General features: G+C 40.8%; 1 protein-coding gene and 3 non-coding genes across 4 annotated transcripts; 3 read left to right on the top strand and 1 right to left on the bottom strand.

Annotated features, from left to right (window-relative positions):
* Positions 1–145: 145 nt before the first annotated feature.
* trnam-cau (transfer RNA methionine (anticodon CAU)) lies at positions 146–217 on the top strand. The gene has a single exon. It is a non-coding gene; the product is annotated as a tRNA-Met (tRNA).
* Positions 218–6,578: 6,361 nt separating this feature from the next.
* On the top strand, positions 6,579–6,660 carry trnal-aag (transfer RNA leucine (anticodon AAG)). Its single transcript has one exon. It is a non-coding gene; the product is annotated as a tRNA-Leu (tRNA).
* A 1,527-nt stretch (positions 6,661–8,187) lies between these two features.
* trnae-uuc (transfer RNA glutamic acid (anticodon UUC)) lies at positions 8,188–8,259 on the bottom strand. The gene has a single exon. It is a non-coding gene; the product is annotated as a tRNA-Glu (tRNA).
* A 3,485-nt stretch (positions 8,260–11,744) lies between these two features.
* Positions 11,745–16,785, top strand: LOC116683704 (mannose-binding protein C). The gene is made up of 5 exons (XM_032509973.1): positions 11,745–11,975; positions 12,483–12,639; positions 14,217–14,267; positions 15,304–15,360; positions 15,467–16,785. The coding sequence occupies exons 1-5, from the start codon at positions 11,769–11,771 to the stop codon at positions 15,847–15,849; spliced, it is 855 nt and encodes a 284-aa protein (XP_032365864.1). The 5' UTR covers positions 11,745–11,768; the 3' UTR covers positions 15,850–16,785.
* The last annotated feature ends 4,561 nt before the right edge of the window (positions 16,786–21,346 follow it).

A 21,346-nucleotide genomic window follows, 5' to 3' on the forward strand; every position in this document is an offset into this window, starting at 1 on the left:
TACAGGAAACATGACAATGCATACTATTTTTTTTTATTCTTCAAGTTTGTCTTTTTGTTGTTAATGGCCACAAGTGAACAGTTTCTTTCTGCCTTTGACCGACATATTTCGGCTTATTTTTCCAGCCCCTGAGCATGCACAGTAGAGCAGAGTGGCGCAGCGGAAGCGTGCTGGGCCCATAACCCAGAGGTCGATGGATCGAAACCATCCTCTGCTAATTCATATACTTTGTACCAGCAGTAAATATATTTCCAGTCTGATGTTTAACAAAGCATCTGTTGCTGCAAGTGTCTGAAGTGAAATGTCTCCGCCGGCTGAAGAGTTACCGTAAATTCCGGACTATAAGCCGCTACTTTTTTCCCACACTTTAGACACTGCGGCCTGTACTACGACGCGGCTAATGCATGTTTTTTTTTTTTTCACATCCCGCCAAAAGCTTTTTGCCTCGTAACAGTAGACCAATAAAATTGAGGAGTAGTTTACAGAGGTCCAATGAAATTTTGTGATAAATCAAGCGCACTTTCACAATTACATTATTGTAAATCAGTCATTTGAACTCACCCTCAACAACATGGAAAACGCTCGAAGAAAAGCATATGATGCAGCTTTTAAGTTAAAGGCGATCAATCTGGCCGTTGAAGAGGGTAATCGAGCTGCTGCACGTAATCTTGGCATAAATGAATCGATGGTGAGGCGGTGGAGACGCCAGCGTGAAGAACTGAGTCAGTGCAAAAAGACGACAAAAGCTTTCAGAGGTAATCATAGCAGATGGCCCGAACTTGAAAACGTTCTTGAAGACTGGGTTAGCACGCAGAGAGCGGGCGGCCGCGGTGTTTCCACCGTGCAGATCAGACTGAAGGCTAAAGCCATCGCCACCGAAATGAAACTCGAAGATTTTAGTGGTGGGCCATCGTGGTGTTTTAGATTTATGAGAAGAAAAGGCCTGTCCGTCAGGGCACGCACAACTTTGTGTCAGCAGCTCCCTCCCGACTACGAGGAAAAACTTGCTAACTTCCGCACATTCACTCAAACCAAGATAGCGGAGAATTCCATCGGGCCAGATGAGATCATAAATATGGATGAAGTACCTTTGACGTTCGACCTGCCTCTCACTCGGACTGTTAATAAAAGAGGTGACTCGTCCATCACACTGAAAACCAGTGGACATGAGAGAACGCATTTTACTTGTGTTCTGAGCTGTACAGCATCCGGACTAAAACTTCCACCGATGGTGATTTTTAAGCGGCTGACAATGCCAAAGGAAAAATTCCCAAGAGAAATCGTGGTGAAAGTTAATAAGAAAGGTTGGATGATGGAGAGCCTAATGAAGGATTGGCTGAGAGAGTGCTACGCAAAGCGACCAGGGGGATTCTTTCGCAGAAAAAAAGCAATGCTCGTTATGGACAGCATGAGGGCCCATATCACAGATTCAGTGAAAGCTGCCATCAAGAGTACAAACTCAATTCCAGCTGTATTCCTGGGGGTACCACTAAGTATTTGCAGCCACTGGACATCAGCGTGAACTGGGCATTTAAAGTGGCACTGCGCGTTGAGTGGGAGGATTGGATGACGAGCGGAGAGAAATCCTTTACCAAAACAGGCCGCATGCGAAGAGCATCTTTAACTCAAGTCTGCCAGTGGATCCTAAATGCGTGGAGCCGTGTCAAAACATCCACCATCACCAACGGGTTTCGAAAGGCTGGACTGCTGCGTGATGAAGAGGACCGCGTGCGCTCAAGTGAGAGCGACGACGAAGAGACTGAAGTGAGTGACGAGATCCTGAGGCTGTTCACTTCGGACACTGAAGAAGAGGACTTTGATGGTTTTAGTGCACAGGAGGAAGATCAAGACGGCGATTAATGACTTTTCCTGGTAGGCTGCAGTGTGTACACCGGTAAATATTTTTTAGCAGTCGTTAGGAGATATTGGAATGTTGTTCGTGCACTGTTCAGTAAAAAAAACATACACAACGTTATTTGTGTGTTACCGGTACGTACAGTAGGCCTACGCATAATTAAAATTAGGCACTGTTCGGAAAAAAAGCATTCACAATATGTATTTGTTACCATACAGATTAAATTAAAAGTTAAAAAATCCTCACGTGTAATATCTTTCTGTGTGAATATCTCGTATTACAACGTGGGCCACCTGCGGCTTAAAAGCCAGTGCGGCCTGTACAAGTACAAAATTGATTTTCTTTCTAAAATTAGAGCCTGCGGCTTTTAATCAGGTGCGCGTTGTAGTCCGGAATTTACGGTAGTTATCACGTCTGCTGTACACGCAGAAGGTCCTGGGTTCAATCCCCAGTGGAACCAGAGTGCTGTCTTATTATGGATCCTGTCAACTGTGAAATCCATCACTGTAAAAATTCTTCTAAGAAACTGCTATTATAATGTTTGTTGTAAATTAACTTTCAATAATAACAACATAATGCATGTAGTCTGACACTCACAGGGGCATTTTGAGTATTTCTATTTTGCAGTAGCCTAGTGAAGTAAAGAATCGTGCTCTACTACTGAAAAACTAACCGGAGGAGCGAGTGCCAGTATTGTCTCCGTCTAACATATTTCTAACATTTCATATTTCATACCACGCCATGAATCGCTCAGTACTCACTTCCCGTACTCAAGTAGAAGTACAGATACTTAAACTAAGTATCTGGTAAAAGTAGAAGTACTGATTTAACTTCTTTACTCAAGTAAAAGTAACAAAGTACAGGCTTGGAAATTTACATAAAGTATAAAAGTAAAAGTAGCAAACTACTTGAAAAAAGTTGACTTGACTACACCACTATTCATCTTCTAATCTCAACTGCTTTACTTCATTTCTATCCTGAAAAATACAAGTCAACAGCTCCATCTTCTGGCGAGTCAGCAGAGAGTAATAACTGGGGCAGTTGAAGTTTGCAGATAATGTAGCTGAACAAAAAAAACAATAAAAAGACACAATATTACATTGTGAATAGGTCTGTTTATCATCATATGCCACTTTACAACACATCTCTAGGCTATGTAACATTAAATAAATGACAATTCTGATGATTTTCTAATAAAACTGATTCAAAATTGCAGTCCATTAGTCTTTACATAATTTGTTAAACTTGAACTTTCTCTGTCCAATGATTACACGTTTCTCTGGAAATGTGACTTCAATGATCTGATAGTAGATAATCCTGTCTTTTTAAATAATCTATTATTTTTGCTTCTTGCAACAGGACTTCATAGTGCTTTAAATAATTATGTCATAAAGACAATATACTGTATGTTAACCAGGGATCACATATGAATGACACTAAATTGAAATGATTACAACAGCTAAAGGGCCCTAGATCTTTTTGTAGTGACAGTTTTATGGGAAACACAACTACAGTTCACAGCTGATGTTATTCTACACTTGATGGGCAAGTGTTTATCTTTAAACTGACTAAGTGCATCGAACAAATTAACGACTGGATGTGCCAGAACTTTCTGAAAATAAATGAAGGAAAAACTGAGGTGGTTGTTTTTGGAGCAAAAGAGGAACGATTAAAAGTCTGCGCTCAGCTTCAAACAACAATGTTAAAAACAACAGACAAAGCCAGAAATCTTGGTGTAGTCATGGACTCAGACCTGAACTTTAACAGCCACATTAAGACAATTACAAAGTCAGCCTACTATCACCTAAAGAATATATCAAGGGTTAAAGGACTTATGTGTCAACAGGATTTGGAAAAACTGGTCCATGCTTTCATCTTCAGTAGACTTGACTACTGTAACGGGGTCTTTACAGGTCTCCCTAAAAAATCAATCAGACAGCTGCAGCTGATTCAGAACGCTGCTGCTCGAGTCCTCACTAAGACCAAGAGACTGGATCACATCACTCCAGTCCTCACTAAGACCAAGAGACTGGATCACATCCCTCCAGTTCTGAAGTCTTTACACTGGCTTCCTGTGTCTCAAAGAATTGATTTCAAAGTACTCTTGCTAGTTTATAAATCACTAAACGGTTTAGGGCCAAAATACATTTCTGATCTGCTACTACACTATGACCCCCCCAGACCTCTCAGGTCATCTGGGACAGGTCTACTTTCTGTCCCCAGAGTCAGAACTAAACAGGGTGAAGCAGCTTTCAGTTTCTATGCTCCTCATATCTGGAAAAAACTCCCAGAAACCTGCAGATCCGCTGCTACTCTCAGTTCTTTTAAATCAAGGCTGAAGACCTGTCTTTTAATGGTTGTTCATATCTTTAATGTTTGATTTGTTATACTGCACTGTAACTTTTATTCTTGTGTTTTATCAGATTTTATTTTTTAACTGTTTATTCTTGTGTTTTATCTATTTTTTAAATTTCATAACTCCTTTTTAAGTGTAAAGCACTTGGAATTACCCTGTGGCTGAAATGATCTATAAAAATAAATAAATAAAAAATAAATAAAGCTGCCTTGCCTTGAATAGGTTATCCATATTAGTGCATTGCGGTATCGCATAGCTTTTCAGGTTGTCGTGGCCGAGTGGATAAGGCGATGGACTAGAAATCCTTTGGGGTCTCCCCTCGCAGGTTCATATTCTGCCAACAATGAAAGCCATCCTTTAATGGTGGTCACACAAAATTACTGGTGCTAATGTTAAGGTCTTTTTATCTAATTCTTCTACATACTCAGCTGTGTTTGAGGAATTTAAGCCCGAGGTTGTACAATACATGAAACCTACCAACTGTCCCTTAGACATTTAGAATGGTGAAGGAGGTTTTTAAGAGCACCATTGGGGCGAGTCCTCTAATTGCTAAGCCTGTACTTTGTTACTTTTACTTGAGTAAAGAAGTTAAATCAGTACTTCTACTTTTACCAGAGTATTTGTTAACACAATTATCTGTACTTCTACTTAAGTATGCGCATTGAGTACTTTTGCCATCACTGACGGTCATTGGTATGCAGGTCACTTGATGTAATACAAGCAAATACATAAGGCCCCCCCAACAGTTTTGTGACAAATGGCGTGCAACTGTCTGTCAATGATCAAGCTTGTCGCTGTGACCAGGAAACCACCAGCAAATAGTAGTACTGGAAGCCACCCGTCTCCACCAATGTATCTCTTAGCATTTATTTTCAGTCTGTGTTACAAGATTTGCAGTGAACGTTGTATTGTCCAGCAGAAAGGCAACAGGTGTGTTACTTTTCGACTATAATTTATACCATAGCAGTGCAATCATTTTGCCCAGGTTTGATTTCAAGCCACCGCAGTTGCATTTACAGGTTTTGAAGCCATATACAACATTACCATTACATGTTTTACCCAGGTTTCTTCTTTTATTCAGTAATATTTCAATTTCCTTGCAGGAGTCATGCCAAAAGGATTAATAAAGATGAGTCTAAGTCTATCTCAGAAAAAAGTAAAAAAGAATGTAGCTCAGTGGTAGAGCTCATGCTTTACCTGTATGAGGACCAGGCATCTCCAGCAGGTATTATGGTAGAGTCTTTAAAAGAGCTGCAGAAGATATTACCTCCTGTGGTAATCTGACTGGTAGGGTTATAGAACGTAGTGGTAGACTAAGACCTCCTGTGACACAAACTTAGCAGTATGCTCTCTTTCATACCTCAGGTTATCAGACAGCACAATTTCACATGCCAGTAAGGGTGTACCCTTCAGCTTTTATGGGTGTTAAAGGATGTATGACCACTGTAATTTCGTAACAGCCTTCAGCAGGTGCAGAAATTTAACTTCAGACACTTGCAGCAGGAGCTGCTTTGTTAAACATCAATTTAATGCTGAAGCAATTCATAACAACTAACAGAGGATGGTTTTGATACATCAACCTCTGGGTTATGGGCCAGCCCTCTTCCGCTGCGTCACTCTGCTCTCCTTAACCTGCCCAGGGGCTGTTAAATCTGTGATTCACGTTTTGAGGGAAGGTTTAGGAAGGACCAAGGTTCCAACAGCTATCTTTTATGTGAGCTTCCTGATTGCTCACACGTTGACCATTCACATTGGTGTTTTAAAAAAGGCAGTGATTTTAGCTTTGATTTACTCATCAGCTCTTTTTTTAAGTGATTTTAGACGTGTAACGAGCCATCTTTTATTTCCTGTGGAGGTCCAAGTGGGAATGAGCGCAAAGAAGAAGCCAAAAGAGGGAAAGGAGTGCCGGACCTGTTAGTGTTTTTAGGGAGCAGATTAACAGCTAAGCACTTTGCCGCCATCAACGATGCCATTTGGACCTCCAGAAACTTGCTGGTAAGAAATCACATGCAGATGATACATGATACATGAACATATTTTAAAGAGTGGTTTTATATCTGTGCTGCAAATTTTGACAAACTGTTTTGATCACTTGAGGTATTTCCATGTAGTCTTTGGTCTTGGACAGTTACCTTCCAATCTAAAACTGTATATCCTATTGTCTCTGGAACAATAGTTGGAGGAGTAATGACTCCTTACAGTGAATATGCAAAAGAAGATGTTCACAAGTTCTTTAATAAAGTATTGGCAGTTTTTAATAAGTATTGGCTATTTCCTTGCAAAGGTTTTTTTTTCCAATACCATTACCAAGCATACCTTTATTTATGAAGCCGGTGTTTGTCACAATGTGGAGAGCTGTTGTTTGCAGGTAGTGTGGCCGAGTGGTCTAAGGCGCTGGATTAAGGCTCCAGTCTCTCTGGAGGCGTGGGTTCAAATCCCACCACTGCCATTTGCAAATGTTACATAGCTGGAAGCCAACCAGTGTGATGTCACAGCTGTGTCATTTGGGCAGAACTTGGTGAAGTAACTAGAATCATCCATCAATCACCTTGCTGAGATTGTTCCTTGTTAACCTGAGGTTCAATGATTGGTGATACCTTCCTTTCCAGCACTTTGGAGTAGAAAATTAACAGATAATTGTGATATTCTCCATATTGATCAAACTAATCATGATTATCACTTTGGCCATAATCGTGCAGCCCAAAGAGATCTAATGTTTTATAAAACCAGGTTGGGAAAGTAACCTTTCTGCTGACTTCTTGTAAAAAAAAAAAGCAAGTAACATCACTCAAAGAAAACTACTGCGATGGCTGGGAATCAAACCCTGGACAACTGCTTGGAAGGCAGCCATGCTCATCACTATACCACCATCGCTATGCTATATAATGTTCACTTCAAATCTTGTAATACATCTTGGCATTGAGACTGTGAAGTGCACTCTATCACTGAGCTACAGGCCCTGATGAGTCAGAAATTCCCTCCAGGGTGGTCCTGTGTCATTACATCAACAAGAATGGAGAGTGTGTTCATGTACATTGTTGCCCTTCGATAGCTCAGTTGGTAGAGCGGAGGACTGTAGCAGCGTAAATCAGAATCCTGAGGTTAATGGTTCAAATCCGGCTCACAGGAGCAGTCTTTTAAAGCGTTTCCCTTCACAGATCAATGAAGTCTTTCTGATTCTGATGTAGAGATGGACAGACGACCCAAAAGCATAATACTTCTTGCCAAGACAGAACAAGAAAAAAAAGAAGAGGTGGGGGAGGTAGAGTTAAGTCCTGACAGAATAGAGAACTACAGACAAAAGATGTAAAATAGTGCCAAGTGTGACCAGAAGAATTGCAAAAAAACTAGCTTCTCTTTCTCCTGTTTTGTACGCAACCCAAAGTTTTACAAAACAAAAGATAACTTTCCCCGAATCCCTCAGTTGAATCACAGTCAGTATTTGTCTCACAAACCATCTCAATGTCCAATTTAAATAATTTATCCAAATAAATTGAAACTTTAACTTACCCCCGCTGTTTGAAATTGCTTCCTTGTCGTTTGGATTTCAGAGTGGAATCAGCGAGCCCTCCTTGGTGGGAAAATGCCAAAACATAACAAATTCAGTTGTCTCCTACAAGGAGAAGACACTGAGTAAAGATACAGAAGTCATATACTCTGAGAGGCATTGGACATCTTATTATGAATAATTAATATGAAAATCAATGGTTAAATGTAATTTTTTATTACAAGTTACTGTTTGAAAAAATGAAAAGAATAGTTATTGAGATAGAGGCAGATGAAGTGTTTATGATCATCAATGATGACAAAAGGAAACATCCGCTGTCGGGGGTCTGATTTAAAGGAAATGGTACTCTTTAAAAGTGTAGGGGTTCTAGCGATAAACTAATGAGGAAGAATTTGACAAATCAACCAAAGACAAGTCCACAAACTTATTCTTTCAAATCTTACACCTGAATCTCTCAAGTCCTGACCATTCCCTGACCGGGAATTGAACCCGGGCCACGGCGGTGAAAGCACTGAATCCTAGCCACTAGACCATCAGGGAGTCACATCTATCAAATTTATCTTTGTAGATGTGAGTTTCCTTTTCACTTACTGGAATGACTCATATTGTTTTAGGCGAGGAATGGCTCCTGGCTAGAGCTTCAGAAGGCAGGACATGACAGATTACACATCTGTCACATAGTCAGTTTGTAGTCTTAAATACCAAGTCTCTTGCTCTTCCTTGACTAGTTGCCCCCCCCTTCTCTGCATCGCTCCAGGTAAGTAGAAAGCAATCTGTTTTGCACCTTTCTTTGCATTGCACTAAAATGTCAAAATTTGGACCTGAATCCAACAATTGAATTACTTGAGACTCACATACTGTAAGTCATTTAGTTAGCTAAGCGTTCAGAGGATGTGGGAAAAAGCAAGTCAAGAACAGGTTTTGAAGGACTTGCCACAGACAGTGAATACAGCAGTAGATATGTCTACTGTGTACAAACACATGGTAACTTTACATGTGTTGACAATAAAGATGCTCACAAAAACCTTTACTTGCAATTGTGTTTCTTGCGCACATTCATGTCCTCTTAAATACAAAGAACTGCTAAGCTGCTTTGTATTCATTTTGGTTTCAGAACGACCCCGGGACCAAACAAGAGGGTTAAATGGAGGAAAAGTGAATTATTTAAAGTTGCAGTGACGGGATTCCTATCTCATTAATTTGAAAGTATAATGTATTAAAAAGACATAGGGAGAAGCATTCCTGAAGAAGACTGTCTGTGCCTTCGGTTGCTTCTCCCTATGTCTTTTTAATTGTCTAGCCAGTACAAAAAGGCTTTTTAAATAATTTTGACATAGAGTGCCTTGGATTTTCCTATTTATTTTTTTTTTTACATGTAATGCATTTGAATTTCTTCCGTTTACATTTACATTAGTTTGCATCAGATATTTATACCCAGGTTTGCAATGCATCTTGAATTTTCATGTATTTGCAATCTATTCTTATTACTTTGTTGTGTTTTTAGCCAACCAAAGAGAGTGAGGCAGTGAAATGAATGAACGTCGGAATCTTGGTTGTCATAGAGGAGGATCCTCAACGCCCTGTCCCCAAGGAGATGATGGATATTGCACTGATTCTGGAGGAGCATATTGTTCTTCAAGACCTGAAGGATGTACCCAACGCATTCGCCCTGCTGATGGGTCTGCTCTATGCCTTCAACATCCACTACCCAAAAGAGCTAAAGTACATGTTTGAGGTAATACAAAAGGTAATAATGAACATTGGTGGAGATACTTGCTCTGCAAGAGTTAATGAACTCCGGAACAAGCTCATGTCCAAGAGCCTGTGAAACTAAATGATTGTTGATCGCATTGTATGTTCTGGAAAACACACAGTTATGTGTGGGCGGCTGATGAATAGATGGACTAGGTAGTCCAGATAGTTTTACCTATCTCTCAAAGGTGTTTGATGCTGAGATGGATTAGACATTCCTGGTTGTTTTTATATTCCTCTAAAGTGCCACCTGTTATTTTGGCTACAAGGTTGTCATGGTGTTACTGTTCCTTTATTATAAGTGTGCCTTTTGAGATCTTGTAACCTAGTAAGGTCAGTTGGTCGTGGGATGAAAAGGAGAAAACTATTGCCATTCGAATATTGTTTTACTCACTCAAATAAATAGCCTTGTTAAGTTGCTTTGTCAAACATTGCATGTTCTGGTAAGCACACTGTTGCATATATTAGCTGTTGATGCTGAGGTGGGCTAGAAGTACTGAGAGTTGTTTTGCTCTGTCTCAAAATATGCTGGTTTTATTGAGTTATTGAGTTGTCTTGCACACTTGGGTATTCGTTATCTCACACACACACACACACACACACTCACTCTCTCACACACACACACGTACACACAAACACACACACACTCACTCACTCTCACACACTCTCACTCTCTCACGCACACACACACACACGCTCACTCACTCACTCACTCACACTCACTCTCTCTCTCTCACATACACTCACTCTCTCACGCCCACTCTCTCTCTCTCACACACACACACCCTCTCTCTCACACACACACACTCACTCTCTCTCTCACACACACTCTCTCTCACTCTCTCACACACACTCTCTCTCTCACACACACACTCACTCTCTCTCTCTCTCACACACACTCTCACTTTCTCTCACACACTCTCTCTCTCACACTCACTCACTCTCTCTCTCACACTCACTCTCTCACTCTTGCACACACCCACTCTCTCACTCTCTCTCAAACACAGACTCTCTCTCTCTTTCTCTCACACACACTCTCTCTCATTCTCTCTCACACACTCACTCTCTCTCACACTCACTCTCTCTCTCACACACTCACTCTCACTCGCTCACACACACCCACTCTCTCACTCTCTCTCAAACACACACTCACTCACTCTCTCTCTCACACACTCACTCTCTCACACACACACACTCTCTCACTCTCTCTCAAAACACACACTCACTCTCTCAATCTTTCTCAAACACACACTCACTCTCTCACTCTCTCTCTCAAACACATACACACACACACACTCACTCTTTCTCACTCTCCATCTCACACACACACACACTCACTGTCTCACACACACACACACTCACTCTCTTATACAAACACACACACTCACTCTCCCTCCCACACACACACACACACACACACACACACACACACACACACACACACACACACAAACACACTCTCTCTCATTCTCTCTTACTCACTCAAACACAGACACACACACACACACACAAGAAATCCTTGTGTTGATGCTGTGTCTTACCAATGTTTGCATTGAAACACTTGAATTTGGGAAATAAAAGTTTTTGTCAATCTTGTCTCACACTTGTCTTGTGTAAACTTAAAGAAGAAAGTTGGAAGAACTTAGATTTTCACTTGATATGTTAATTCAACAAATATAATAAAGTCAAGACAAATAAAAAGCTTAGTGAAGACAACTTAAAAATGCATATTAGCCCCACTATATACTGTTGTTGAACTGATGTAAATTGGAGTTGACTCCACACAATCATTAGTCCATATAATCCATAATTAGAAGTTGGATCCACTAAATTAAAAGTTGTGTTTACAAACAAACCTTAGTTGACTGAACATGTCATTAGTTAAGTGAACTTCCAACTTTTAGTCGAGAGAACTGATTGTCTCTTTGTGGCAACTTAATATCTGATTTCCAAACAACTTAGAATTCCAGGGCAACCAGGTTACACATATGTTTAAGTTAAATAAAAAAAAAAAATGTTTTACAGTGTACATATATAGACATTGAGAGAATAAATTGTTATGCAAGTATTTTTAATACTTAATTTAAAATCAGGTAGCCTACTTTTTACTTTCTACTTAAGCAGGGTTGTCCTTGTGGTTCTTATACTTTTACTGAAGTAAATATGTCTCTGGTTATTTGTACTTTTACTTAAGATTTTACTGAAGTTCAGTACTTCCTCCACCATTGGCTAGCTCCTACTTTCTTTACGGAATACAAATCTAAAAATGCTTTGCTTGTGTTTCATTTGGATTGAAAATGCACTCCATGTGTTGCAACATGTTTGTTTCCAGACTTTGGAATCCCCTTTCTGATCAGACATGTCGAAGCGGTGCTTCGTTTAAAATCACTCCTCAAAACACACTCATATTTCTTATATGTATGCACTCTCACCACGTCCTCGTCACTTTTCTTTGGCAGTTGCGAAGAAGCAGCACATCCTGCAGATCACTTTTCATGTATTCTGTGAGTACCTTTCTGTTTAACACTATTTGGTGCTAGAATTAGAGATCTTAAATTATTACACAACAACATACTTGTTGTTGCACTGAACACAGGCTGTAATAGAAATCTCATCAGTTTTTCTGAAGCTTTACAACGAACAGAAGACTACCGGAGACACATCATTTGTGGTTGTCATTATTTGCCAAAGCTTGAGTTCTTAAATACCCACCTTTGATTTCATGTGACTGACTTTGAGCCAGTGGTTGTAAACTATGATACAACAATATTCCTGATGTAGCCTGAAAAAGGGCAAAATCTTAACTATAATTCTATTACTGTAGATTTCAAAGGACTTAAAGACATTTAGATTTCAGAATGTTTGATCCCAGTGACAAACAGGTTATCAGTAATGTTAAGGTAAAGTTTACCTCTTTGTACCAGAAATCTTGCCTCCTCTAGTGATCTAATTTACTGAAAGAATAAAAAATTATTGCTCCAATAAATGTTATGATGCTCTGTATTTTGAAGATGAGGATGTTCCTACTGTTCTGCGTCCTCTGCCTGATGTCTTCTACTGGCTACAGTCAGCTTCCAGGACCTCCTGGTCCTAAAGGTGACCCAGGACATGACGGGCCAGCTGGGCCAGCTGGGCGACCTGGGCTACCTGGGGCACCTGGGGAACCTGGTGGGTAATATTGACTTCCACAATCTCGCTCCTTGGAACACTTGTTCTGACCAAACTCTAATCATTATTAGTCTGAATTCTGGCACCCCTCTGTTGGCCAGGCACATCAGTTTGTTTTTAACCACAAGCTGTATCCAATCTACCAGGAGTTTTATGAGGTCACTTGTATATTTTCTTCATTTGACTTGCTGTTTAAGCTGCAACAAGTCCTCCGAACCATAATAAAAACACTCCAATACAACCCACACAAGCAATTTCTGTCCTCATTTTAAACCAAAACACACAACTGTCACAGTTTTAAACACATTGTTAACACTGTGAAACACTTACAGTTTAGTTAGGTTTATGCACAAAAATGAACTTATTTGGTTTTGTCTGCGTAACAAAACTACTTAGTTAAGTTTAGAAAAGGATTGTGGTTTGGGTATAAAGGAGAATAAAGCTGAAATGCATTCAGCAGTCTTCCAAAACTTTCATTCCCTGCTCAGCCATTTTTTTAAGTGGGTGTATACAGAAAGTTGATTTACATAATGGGTGTAGTATATAGTTATTTAACATAAATGTGGGCTTAAACATCAGTGTTTTACATAAAAGTTGGTTAGTACATCATATTATATGCTATACTATTGGTTAAAGAGAGTCTGGGTGTATTAGGCAAGTTTTAAGGTTAACTCAGTTCACTGACGTTGTATTAAAGAAACAATAGCTCATTCACACAGTCACAGCTGCAAATTAATCTTATCTTACCCTGCTGGCCAGAGCCGGCTGGTGTTCGTCTTCATTTCTCAAGGTTTCAAAATATTCACATGATAACTTTTAAACAATAATACTCAGTTCAGTTTTCATACAATATAACTTTGTTCAGTCTCCACAGTGACATAGCTCCGTTTGTTCTGTAAAGTACAAAACAAATTCCCCAGTTACTTTAATTTTCAAAAGGGGACATGAACCCCAGTCTCCTGGGTGAAAAGCCTGTATTTGTTTGACCAATCCACACCCCAACTTGTCTCCTTATGTAGTACTTGGCAATCTTACATTGACTACTACAGCTACTATAAACGTAAATATGAGTTGTAATTGCTAAGTGAACAAACAACTTATGTTGGTGTTTTCAGAGGACAGTCTGCTCAGCTGTGAGAAACTTCATGAAACAATGACAGTGATGGGCCCAATGTATTTTAGCTGTAATGCTCACCAGAGAATGAACCTTGTGACTCAGACTTCTATGAGTAATTTAGCATAAATCTGTCTGAACGTTCTATCCACACAATATTTTGTTTTTCAAATAGACATCAAACATAACAAACATAAAAGGTGGTGATGGCACAGTGGATATAACATATTTAATTTGATTCCCACTGTGTTACATCAACCAATGTGTCCTTGAGCAAGACACTTAACCCCTAATTTCTCCAGAGGTGTGCAACCTCTGATATATAGCAATTTTAAATTGCTTTGAATAAAATCATCAGCTAGATGACATGTAATGTAATAACAGCCTCGGTGAGCTTTAGATTGTTAATCATCTTGTATGTCTCTTTCCCTGCTCTTGTTCACATGATTTGTTGGACCAAAAGGAGCGTGGGGACCAGTTGGACCGCCTGGATCTGCTATATTCTGTGGACGAGGTTATATATTTTCTGGATTCTAAAGAGCATATTTCATGAAATTACTTTCACAGGTCGGAGTCCAACCAGCGGCAGCTGCTTTGAGTACCAAACCTCTGTAAATGTGCGCCTGTTCTACCAACTGAGCTAACCCAGCCACATGCTGGTGCAATATTAACTGGCGTAATAAACATGTATCGAAAGGCTGGGACACATCGCAAAAGATACTCAGAGAATTTGATTTGTTTTAATTCCAACAATAAATTTGTTGTATTTCTGCAGAATACTGTTACCAGCAGAAATGCAGATCTGAGCACACTTCAGTATCTGTTTATCTATAATATATCTGTAATATCGTAATATCGTTACCACAATAGTCGACAATGTTTTGAATACTGTATTGCATTTTTTCGCATATTGTGCAACCCTACTTGAGACCCATCTTTTTTGTTGGTCTAAAGTTCTTCTATAAAGCACCAATTTAAAACCACACTCAAATAAACGGTCAATCTCTGTCTGAGACACATACATCAAGGTACATAAATGTCGGAAAAGAGTGAACATTAATGTATTCTGGTTTACTCATCATTCAGAGTGTTCAGAGATAGAAGAAGAGAAGATACACTTTACCAGTGTTGGGCAAGTTACTTTTAAAAAGTTATTAGTTATAGTTACTAGTTCTTCCAAATGTAACTATATTAGAGACTTCAGAAGTAACTAATGTGTTAGTTTCAAGTACATTTTAAAATGCTCAAATGTGACCCCACCTCCCCCCTCTTTAATGGAACTTAAAATACATGTGCATGTTCAATTATGTATGGTAAATCTGAATATTATAATGAAATGGACACTTAAAACAAACATACAAAATATATACACTCTATGTAGTGCAAATAACATGAGTGCCCTGATGTTTTTACCAGCCACTTTAGACTCTATGTTTTCTGACCACGCTGGGAAATCTTTAGCAGGCAGAGTTACTTTATTTGAGAATGTATGTCTGACAAAATGTGGACTCAGGTCTAATTGGTAACTGAACTTGATCTGTTTGATCCAGGTGTCTCTGGTCAGGAACTTGAGACCTTAAAGAACAGCCTCGCTAAGTTAGAGCTGGGTAAGTATCCTGTAGGACCAAGATGACAATACATTTTGGAAGTTCTTGAACAGTCATTTTCACTTTATTCATTTCTGATTTGTTGCATGTTCTCTTTACATTTCAGTCGTGAACTATGACTTTGTCCGAAGAGTTGGCCAGAAATACTTTGTGTCCTACAAGAAGAGGGACTCTTTCTCCAGGGCCGTTGAGTTCTGCTCCCAACGAGGCCTAGAGCTGGCTTTGCCCCAGAACGAGGAGGAGAACAACGTACTTACTCAGGTGTTTGGGGATGACAACAAAACAGCCTGGATCAACGTCAACACTAACAAAGCTGAGGGGAATTTTGAAGCTGATATGAAAAACCGACCTCTGACCTTTACGAAATGGGGAGAAGGGCAGCCAGACAAATCCATCCAGGATACAGGCTGCACCACGCTGTCAGAAAACGCCTTCTGGAGAGTGACACACGACTGTTCTCTGAATGCTTACATCGTTTGTCAGATGTAGAAAGTTGTTGTTGCCTTGCAAGTCATGTTTTAAATGTTGCTTTAAACAAATGTACAGTCTCATAATATCCTGTGAATCAAAAATAATGAATTTAACTTTTTTCTCATTTTGATGAAGATATCATGGAAACTTCAAGGTCCGGGTTTAGGAATAACTCAATGTAATAGTTTCCCACCAACATCCTTGTGATATGTATCTTAATCCCTCAAAAAAAACATCTTGATTGCATCAGCAATGTGGCATTATTACTCTTGTGGAAACATTCCTCTACTAAAAAGAATTTTAGCAAATTATTACACTAATACTTTTCATGGCTTTGTAAGAACTTTTCAAATGGGGTGTGTTAAATACCAAGTCTCTTGCTGTTCCTTGACTAGTTGGCCACCCCTAGATAGAGGCAGATGAAGTGTTTGGGACCCATCAATGATGACAAAAGGATACATCCGCTGTCGGGGGTCTGATTTAAAGGAAATGGTACTCTTTAAAAGTGTTGGGTTTCCAGTGTTAAACTAATGAGGAAGAATTTGACAAATCTAAATCAACCAAAAACAAGTCCCTGAACTTTGTCTTTCAAATGTAACACCTGAATCTGTTAAGTCCTGACCATTCCCTGACCGGGAATTGAACCCGGGCCGCAGCGGTGAGAGCACCGAATCCTAGCCACTAGACCATCAGGGAGTCACATCTATCAAATTTATCTTTGTAGATGTGAGTTTCCTTTTCACTTACTGGAAAGACTCATATTGTTTTAGGCGAGGAATGGCGCCTGGCTAGAGCTTCAGAAGGCAGGACATGACAGATTACACATCTGTCACATAGTCAGTTTGTAGTCTTAAAACAGAACGAGAAGACGGCGGTAAGACAAAGCTGATATGACTAATGTTTAACCTGTGTTACACTTTGAAACTAAATAAACAGACACATAGTTAACAGAGATCTGAGTGTTACGTGGTTATTGTAAATAGGTAATGTTTGTGAAGTATGGTAGGGTTTTACACAGAATGAAAGACTGATGAATGCAGCAGTGACATGTAAATCACCGTAGTTTTAGATGTTAAAATGTGCTCACAAGAAAGCTACTGGATTACTGTGGGGAAATGGAGAATGACTAGGTTAACTGGCTAGGTTAACTGAAGATTTTAAACATTGTGAAAATTAACAAAACATATGAACACGTTAAACATATATGGGCATATAACATATACCTGCAGTCTCAGTCTTTGGATGGTATTGGTAGCGTATCGCTACACTGTAAAAAAAATCTGTAATTTTACGCACTTTTTCCTGTTAAATTTACAGTTTTTTTCTGTATTTTTTAAATACAGAAAAAAACAATAAATTACAATAATAAACTGTGAATTTAAATGTCTAATGTAAAATAACGTAAAAAGCTGTAACTGTGAATAAACAGCATTATCATTATTTTACAGAAAATGTATGTTTTTTCACATAAAATTACTTTAAAAATACATTCTAAATTAATTGTATTTTCACAAATATTTTTTTTATTTATAAGATAAAACTGTTAAATTTAAGTTTAATACTGTAAAAACACTGCTAAAAGTTGATAGAATTAGTGGTAATTAACAGCAACAAAAAGTATTTTTCTGTCATGTTACATAGAATACTTGTGAATTGACGAATACCTCGTAAAATTATGGAAAAATTCATTATTTGGAAAACAAATACCTTGGAAAATTGTTTTTTTAGTCAGAGTAAAAATGTCTATAAGCAGTATTAAACTGTAAAAATACAGTTTTTGTCATTTAAAACAGCCACAATCACTGTAATTACACACACAAAAGAAAATGTATTGTTTTCACATAAGTTTGTAAAAACACTATCAGAGTGTATCATTTATTCACAAATATTTGAGTTATTTAAAGCTAAATCTAAGTATTAAGATTTGATACGGTAAAAACATGACTAAAAGTAGGTGCAATAAGTGACAATTGACAGTAAAAGATATTCGTTCAGTAATATTATATGGATTTGCTTGTTAATTTACTTAAATTTCCACATTGACATTTTATATTACAGTGTAGTAGTATATACTATTAATTTAAGTTAGAATAGAGCCCAGAAACCCCTTTTGATTTATACTATTTGTTAAAGGAGACCTTAATATCTATGATGTTACAATGCCAGATGTTCATGTTAAACATGGCCAAAGTGTCAAATAATGAGCTAAACATGTTTAAAAGAAATCCCTGTGAGACAAAAAATCAGATTACCCAGTGTTCAGAATTGTTTCAGCAGTTTTCTTTAGTCTGGGCTCTGTGTGACGACACACTGAGCCAGTTTCCTATATCTGGCTCCTGGCTGAGCACGCAGGTCACACCCCCCAAACACAGGAACAGCGCTGCCCCATCGGCCCAGTCCATCCAGAAAGCACAGGACGACAGAACTGAGTTGGAGCGCGTTCAGTGTGTCACACAGAAAGTGCTATTACGGTTATGAAGAAAAGGTTGGGAGGAACGGCCTCCCTGATCTGAATCAGAGTGGTTGTTTGTTGTTGGACTTCTGTGCTAGTCATGGATTGTCCATAACAAACACCATGTTCGAACATAGGGATGCTCATAAGTGTACGTGGTACCAGAGCACCCTAGGCCAAAGGTCAATGATCGATTTTATAATCGTTTCATCTGATCTGAGGCCATATGTTTTGGACACTCGGGTGAAGAGAGGGGCAGAGCTGTCAACTGATCACCATCTGGTGGTGAGTTGGGTCAGGGGGTGGGGGAGGACTCTGGACAGACCTGGTAAGCCCAAACGCGTAGTGCGGGTAAATTGGGAACGTCTGGAGGAGGCCCCTGTCCGACGGACTTTCAACTCACACCTCCGGCGGAGCTTTTCGTGCATCCCTGTGGAGGCTGGGGGCATTGAACCTGAGTGGACAATGTTCAAAGTTTCCATTGCTGAAGCTGCGGCGGGGAGCTGTGGTCTTAGGGTCTTAGGTGCTTCAAGGGGCGGTAACCCACGAACACCCTGGTGGACACCGTGGTCAGGGAAGCCGTCCGACTGAAGAAGGAGTCCTTCCGGGATATGTTATCCCAGAGGACTCCGGACGCAGTTGCAAGGTACCGACGGGCCCGAAGGGCTGCAGCCTCTGCCGTGGCAGAGGCAAAGCAGCGGGTGTGGGAGAAGTTCGGAGAAGACATGGAGAAGGACTTTCGGTCGGCACCAAGGTGCTTCTGGAAAACCGTTCGCCACCTCAGGAGGGGAAGCGGGGACTCATCCAAGCTGTATACAGTAAGGATGGGACGTTGTTGACCTCAACTGGGGAGGTAATAGAGCGGTGGAAGGAGCACTTTGAGGAACTCCTAAATCCAGCTGACACGTCCTCTGTGGTGGAGGCAGAGCTGGAGGATGATGGGGGATTATCGTCAATTTCCCTGGTGGAGGTCGCTGAGGTAGTCAAACAACTCCACAGCGGCAAAGCCCCAGGGATTGATGAGATCCGTCCAGAAATGCTGAAGGCTCCTGGTGTGGAGGGGCTGTCTTGGTTGACACGCCTCTTTAACATTGCGTGGAAGTCTGGGACAGTGCCGAAGGAGTGGCAGACTGGGGTGGTGGTTCCCCTCTTCAAAAAGGGGGACCAGAGGGTGTGTGCCAATTACAGGGGTATCACACTTCTCAGCCTCCCTGGTAAAGTCTACTCCAAGGTGCTGGAAAGGAGGGTTCGGCCGATAGTCGAACCTCTGATTGAAGAGGAACAATGCGGATTCCGTCCTGGTCGTGGAACAACGGACCAGATCTTTACTCTCGCAAGGATCCTGGAGGGAGCCTGGGAGTATGCCCAAACAGTCTACATGTGTTTTGTGGATCTGGAGAAGGCGTATGACCGGGTCTCCCGGGAGAAACTGTGGGAGGTGCTGCGGGAGTATGGAGTGAGGGGGTCCCTTCTTAGGGCCATCCAATCTCTGTATGACCAAAGCGAGAGCTGTGTCCGGGTTCTCGGCAGTAAGTCGGACTCGTTCCAGGTGAGGGTTGGCCTCCGCCAGGGCTGCGCTTTGTCACCAATCCTGTTTATAATATTTATGGACAGGATATCGAGGCGTAGTCGGGGCGGGGAGGGGTTGCAGTTCGGTGGGCTTAGGATCTCATCGCTGCTTTTTGCAGATGATGTGGTCCTGATGGCGTCATCGGTCTGTGACCTTCAGCACTCTCTGGATCGGTTCGCAGCCGAGTGTGAAGCGGCTGGGATGAGGATCAGCACCTCTAAATCTGAGGCCATGGTTCTCAGCAGGAAAACGATGGAGTGCTTTCTTCGGGTAGGGAGTGAGTCCTTACCCCAAGTGAAGGAGTTTAAGTACCTTGGGGTCTTGTTTGCGAGTGAGGGGACTATGGAGCGTGAGATTGGTCGGAGAATCGGAGCAGCTGGTGCGGTATTACATTCTGTTTATCGCACCGTTGTGACGAAAAGAGAGCTGAGCCAGAAGGCAAAGCTCTCGATCTACCGGGCAATTTTCGTTCCTACCCTCACCTATGGTCATGAAGGCTGGGTCATGACCGAAAGAACAAGATCCAGGGTACAAGCGGCCAAAATGGGTTTCCTCAGGAGGGTGGCTGGCGTCTCCCTTAGAGATAGGGTGAGAAGCACAGTCATCCGAGAGGAGCTCGGAGTAGAGCCGCTGCTCCTTCGCGTCGAAAGGAGCCAGTTGAGGTGGTTCGGGCATCTGGTAAGGATGCCTCCTGGGCGCCTCCCTAGGGAGGTGTTCCAGGCACGTCCAGCTGGGAGGAGGCCCCGGGGAAGACCTAGGACTAGGTGGAGAGATTATATCTCCAACCTGGCCTGGGAACGCCTCGGGATCCCCCAGTCGGAGCTGGTTGATGTGGCTCGGGAAAGGGAAGTTTGGGGCCCCCTACTGGAGCTGCTGCCCCCGCGACCCGACACCGGATAAGCGGTCGAAGATGGATGGATGGATGGAAGAAAAGGTATACATATTTTCTGGTTTTCACTCTGAAGTCCTCTGGCTGCTCTACCTCAATGCTGTGATTTATGAAGTTTCTGATGGACAGATAGCTTTACTTGTTGTAAATGCTAGCTGTTGCTAACAACAGGTTGCAGCAGCAGCTGTTATACGCTGCCTTTGAACCAGCCGTCCAAAGCATCTGTACTAATGTTAAAGTTGGAGTTTACATCTAAAACTAGCTAGCGGAAGCTATTATACAGGGATCACAAGACTACAAAATTGGACTTTAAATGCAGCAGCATACAGAACCCTTTTTAAGTCAAACATTTCAGCTTAAACATTTCCACCCCCATATAAAAAAGTACAACTAAAATCCTTCATAAAACAAAACATCTAATTTTATTTACATTATTGATAGCATTTTCAGATATTTATTTTCAAACCCAACTGGGTCAACATAAAGCTATGAATGTTGCCATTTTGCTTTGATAGGACTGTAAGAGCTATGAAAGGCTAATAAAAAATACCATACAGTGAACTACCATGTACAATTATAAGACTTCCTCACGTTCTTGATTCAA

Source organism: Etheostoma spectabile, unplaced genomic scaffold (assembly GCF_008692095.1).
Source record: "Etheostoma spectabile isolate EspeVRDwgs_2016 unplaced genomic scaffold, UIUC_Espe_1.0 scaffold00019063, whole genome shotgun sequence".
In the NCBI taxonomy this organism is placed as follows: Eukaryota; Metazoa; Chordata; class Actinopteri; order Perciformes; family Percidae; genus Etheostoma; species Etheostoma spectabile.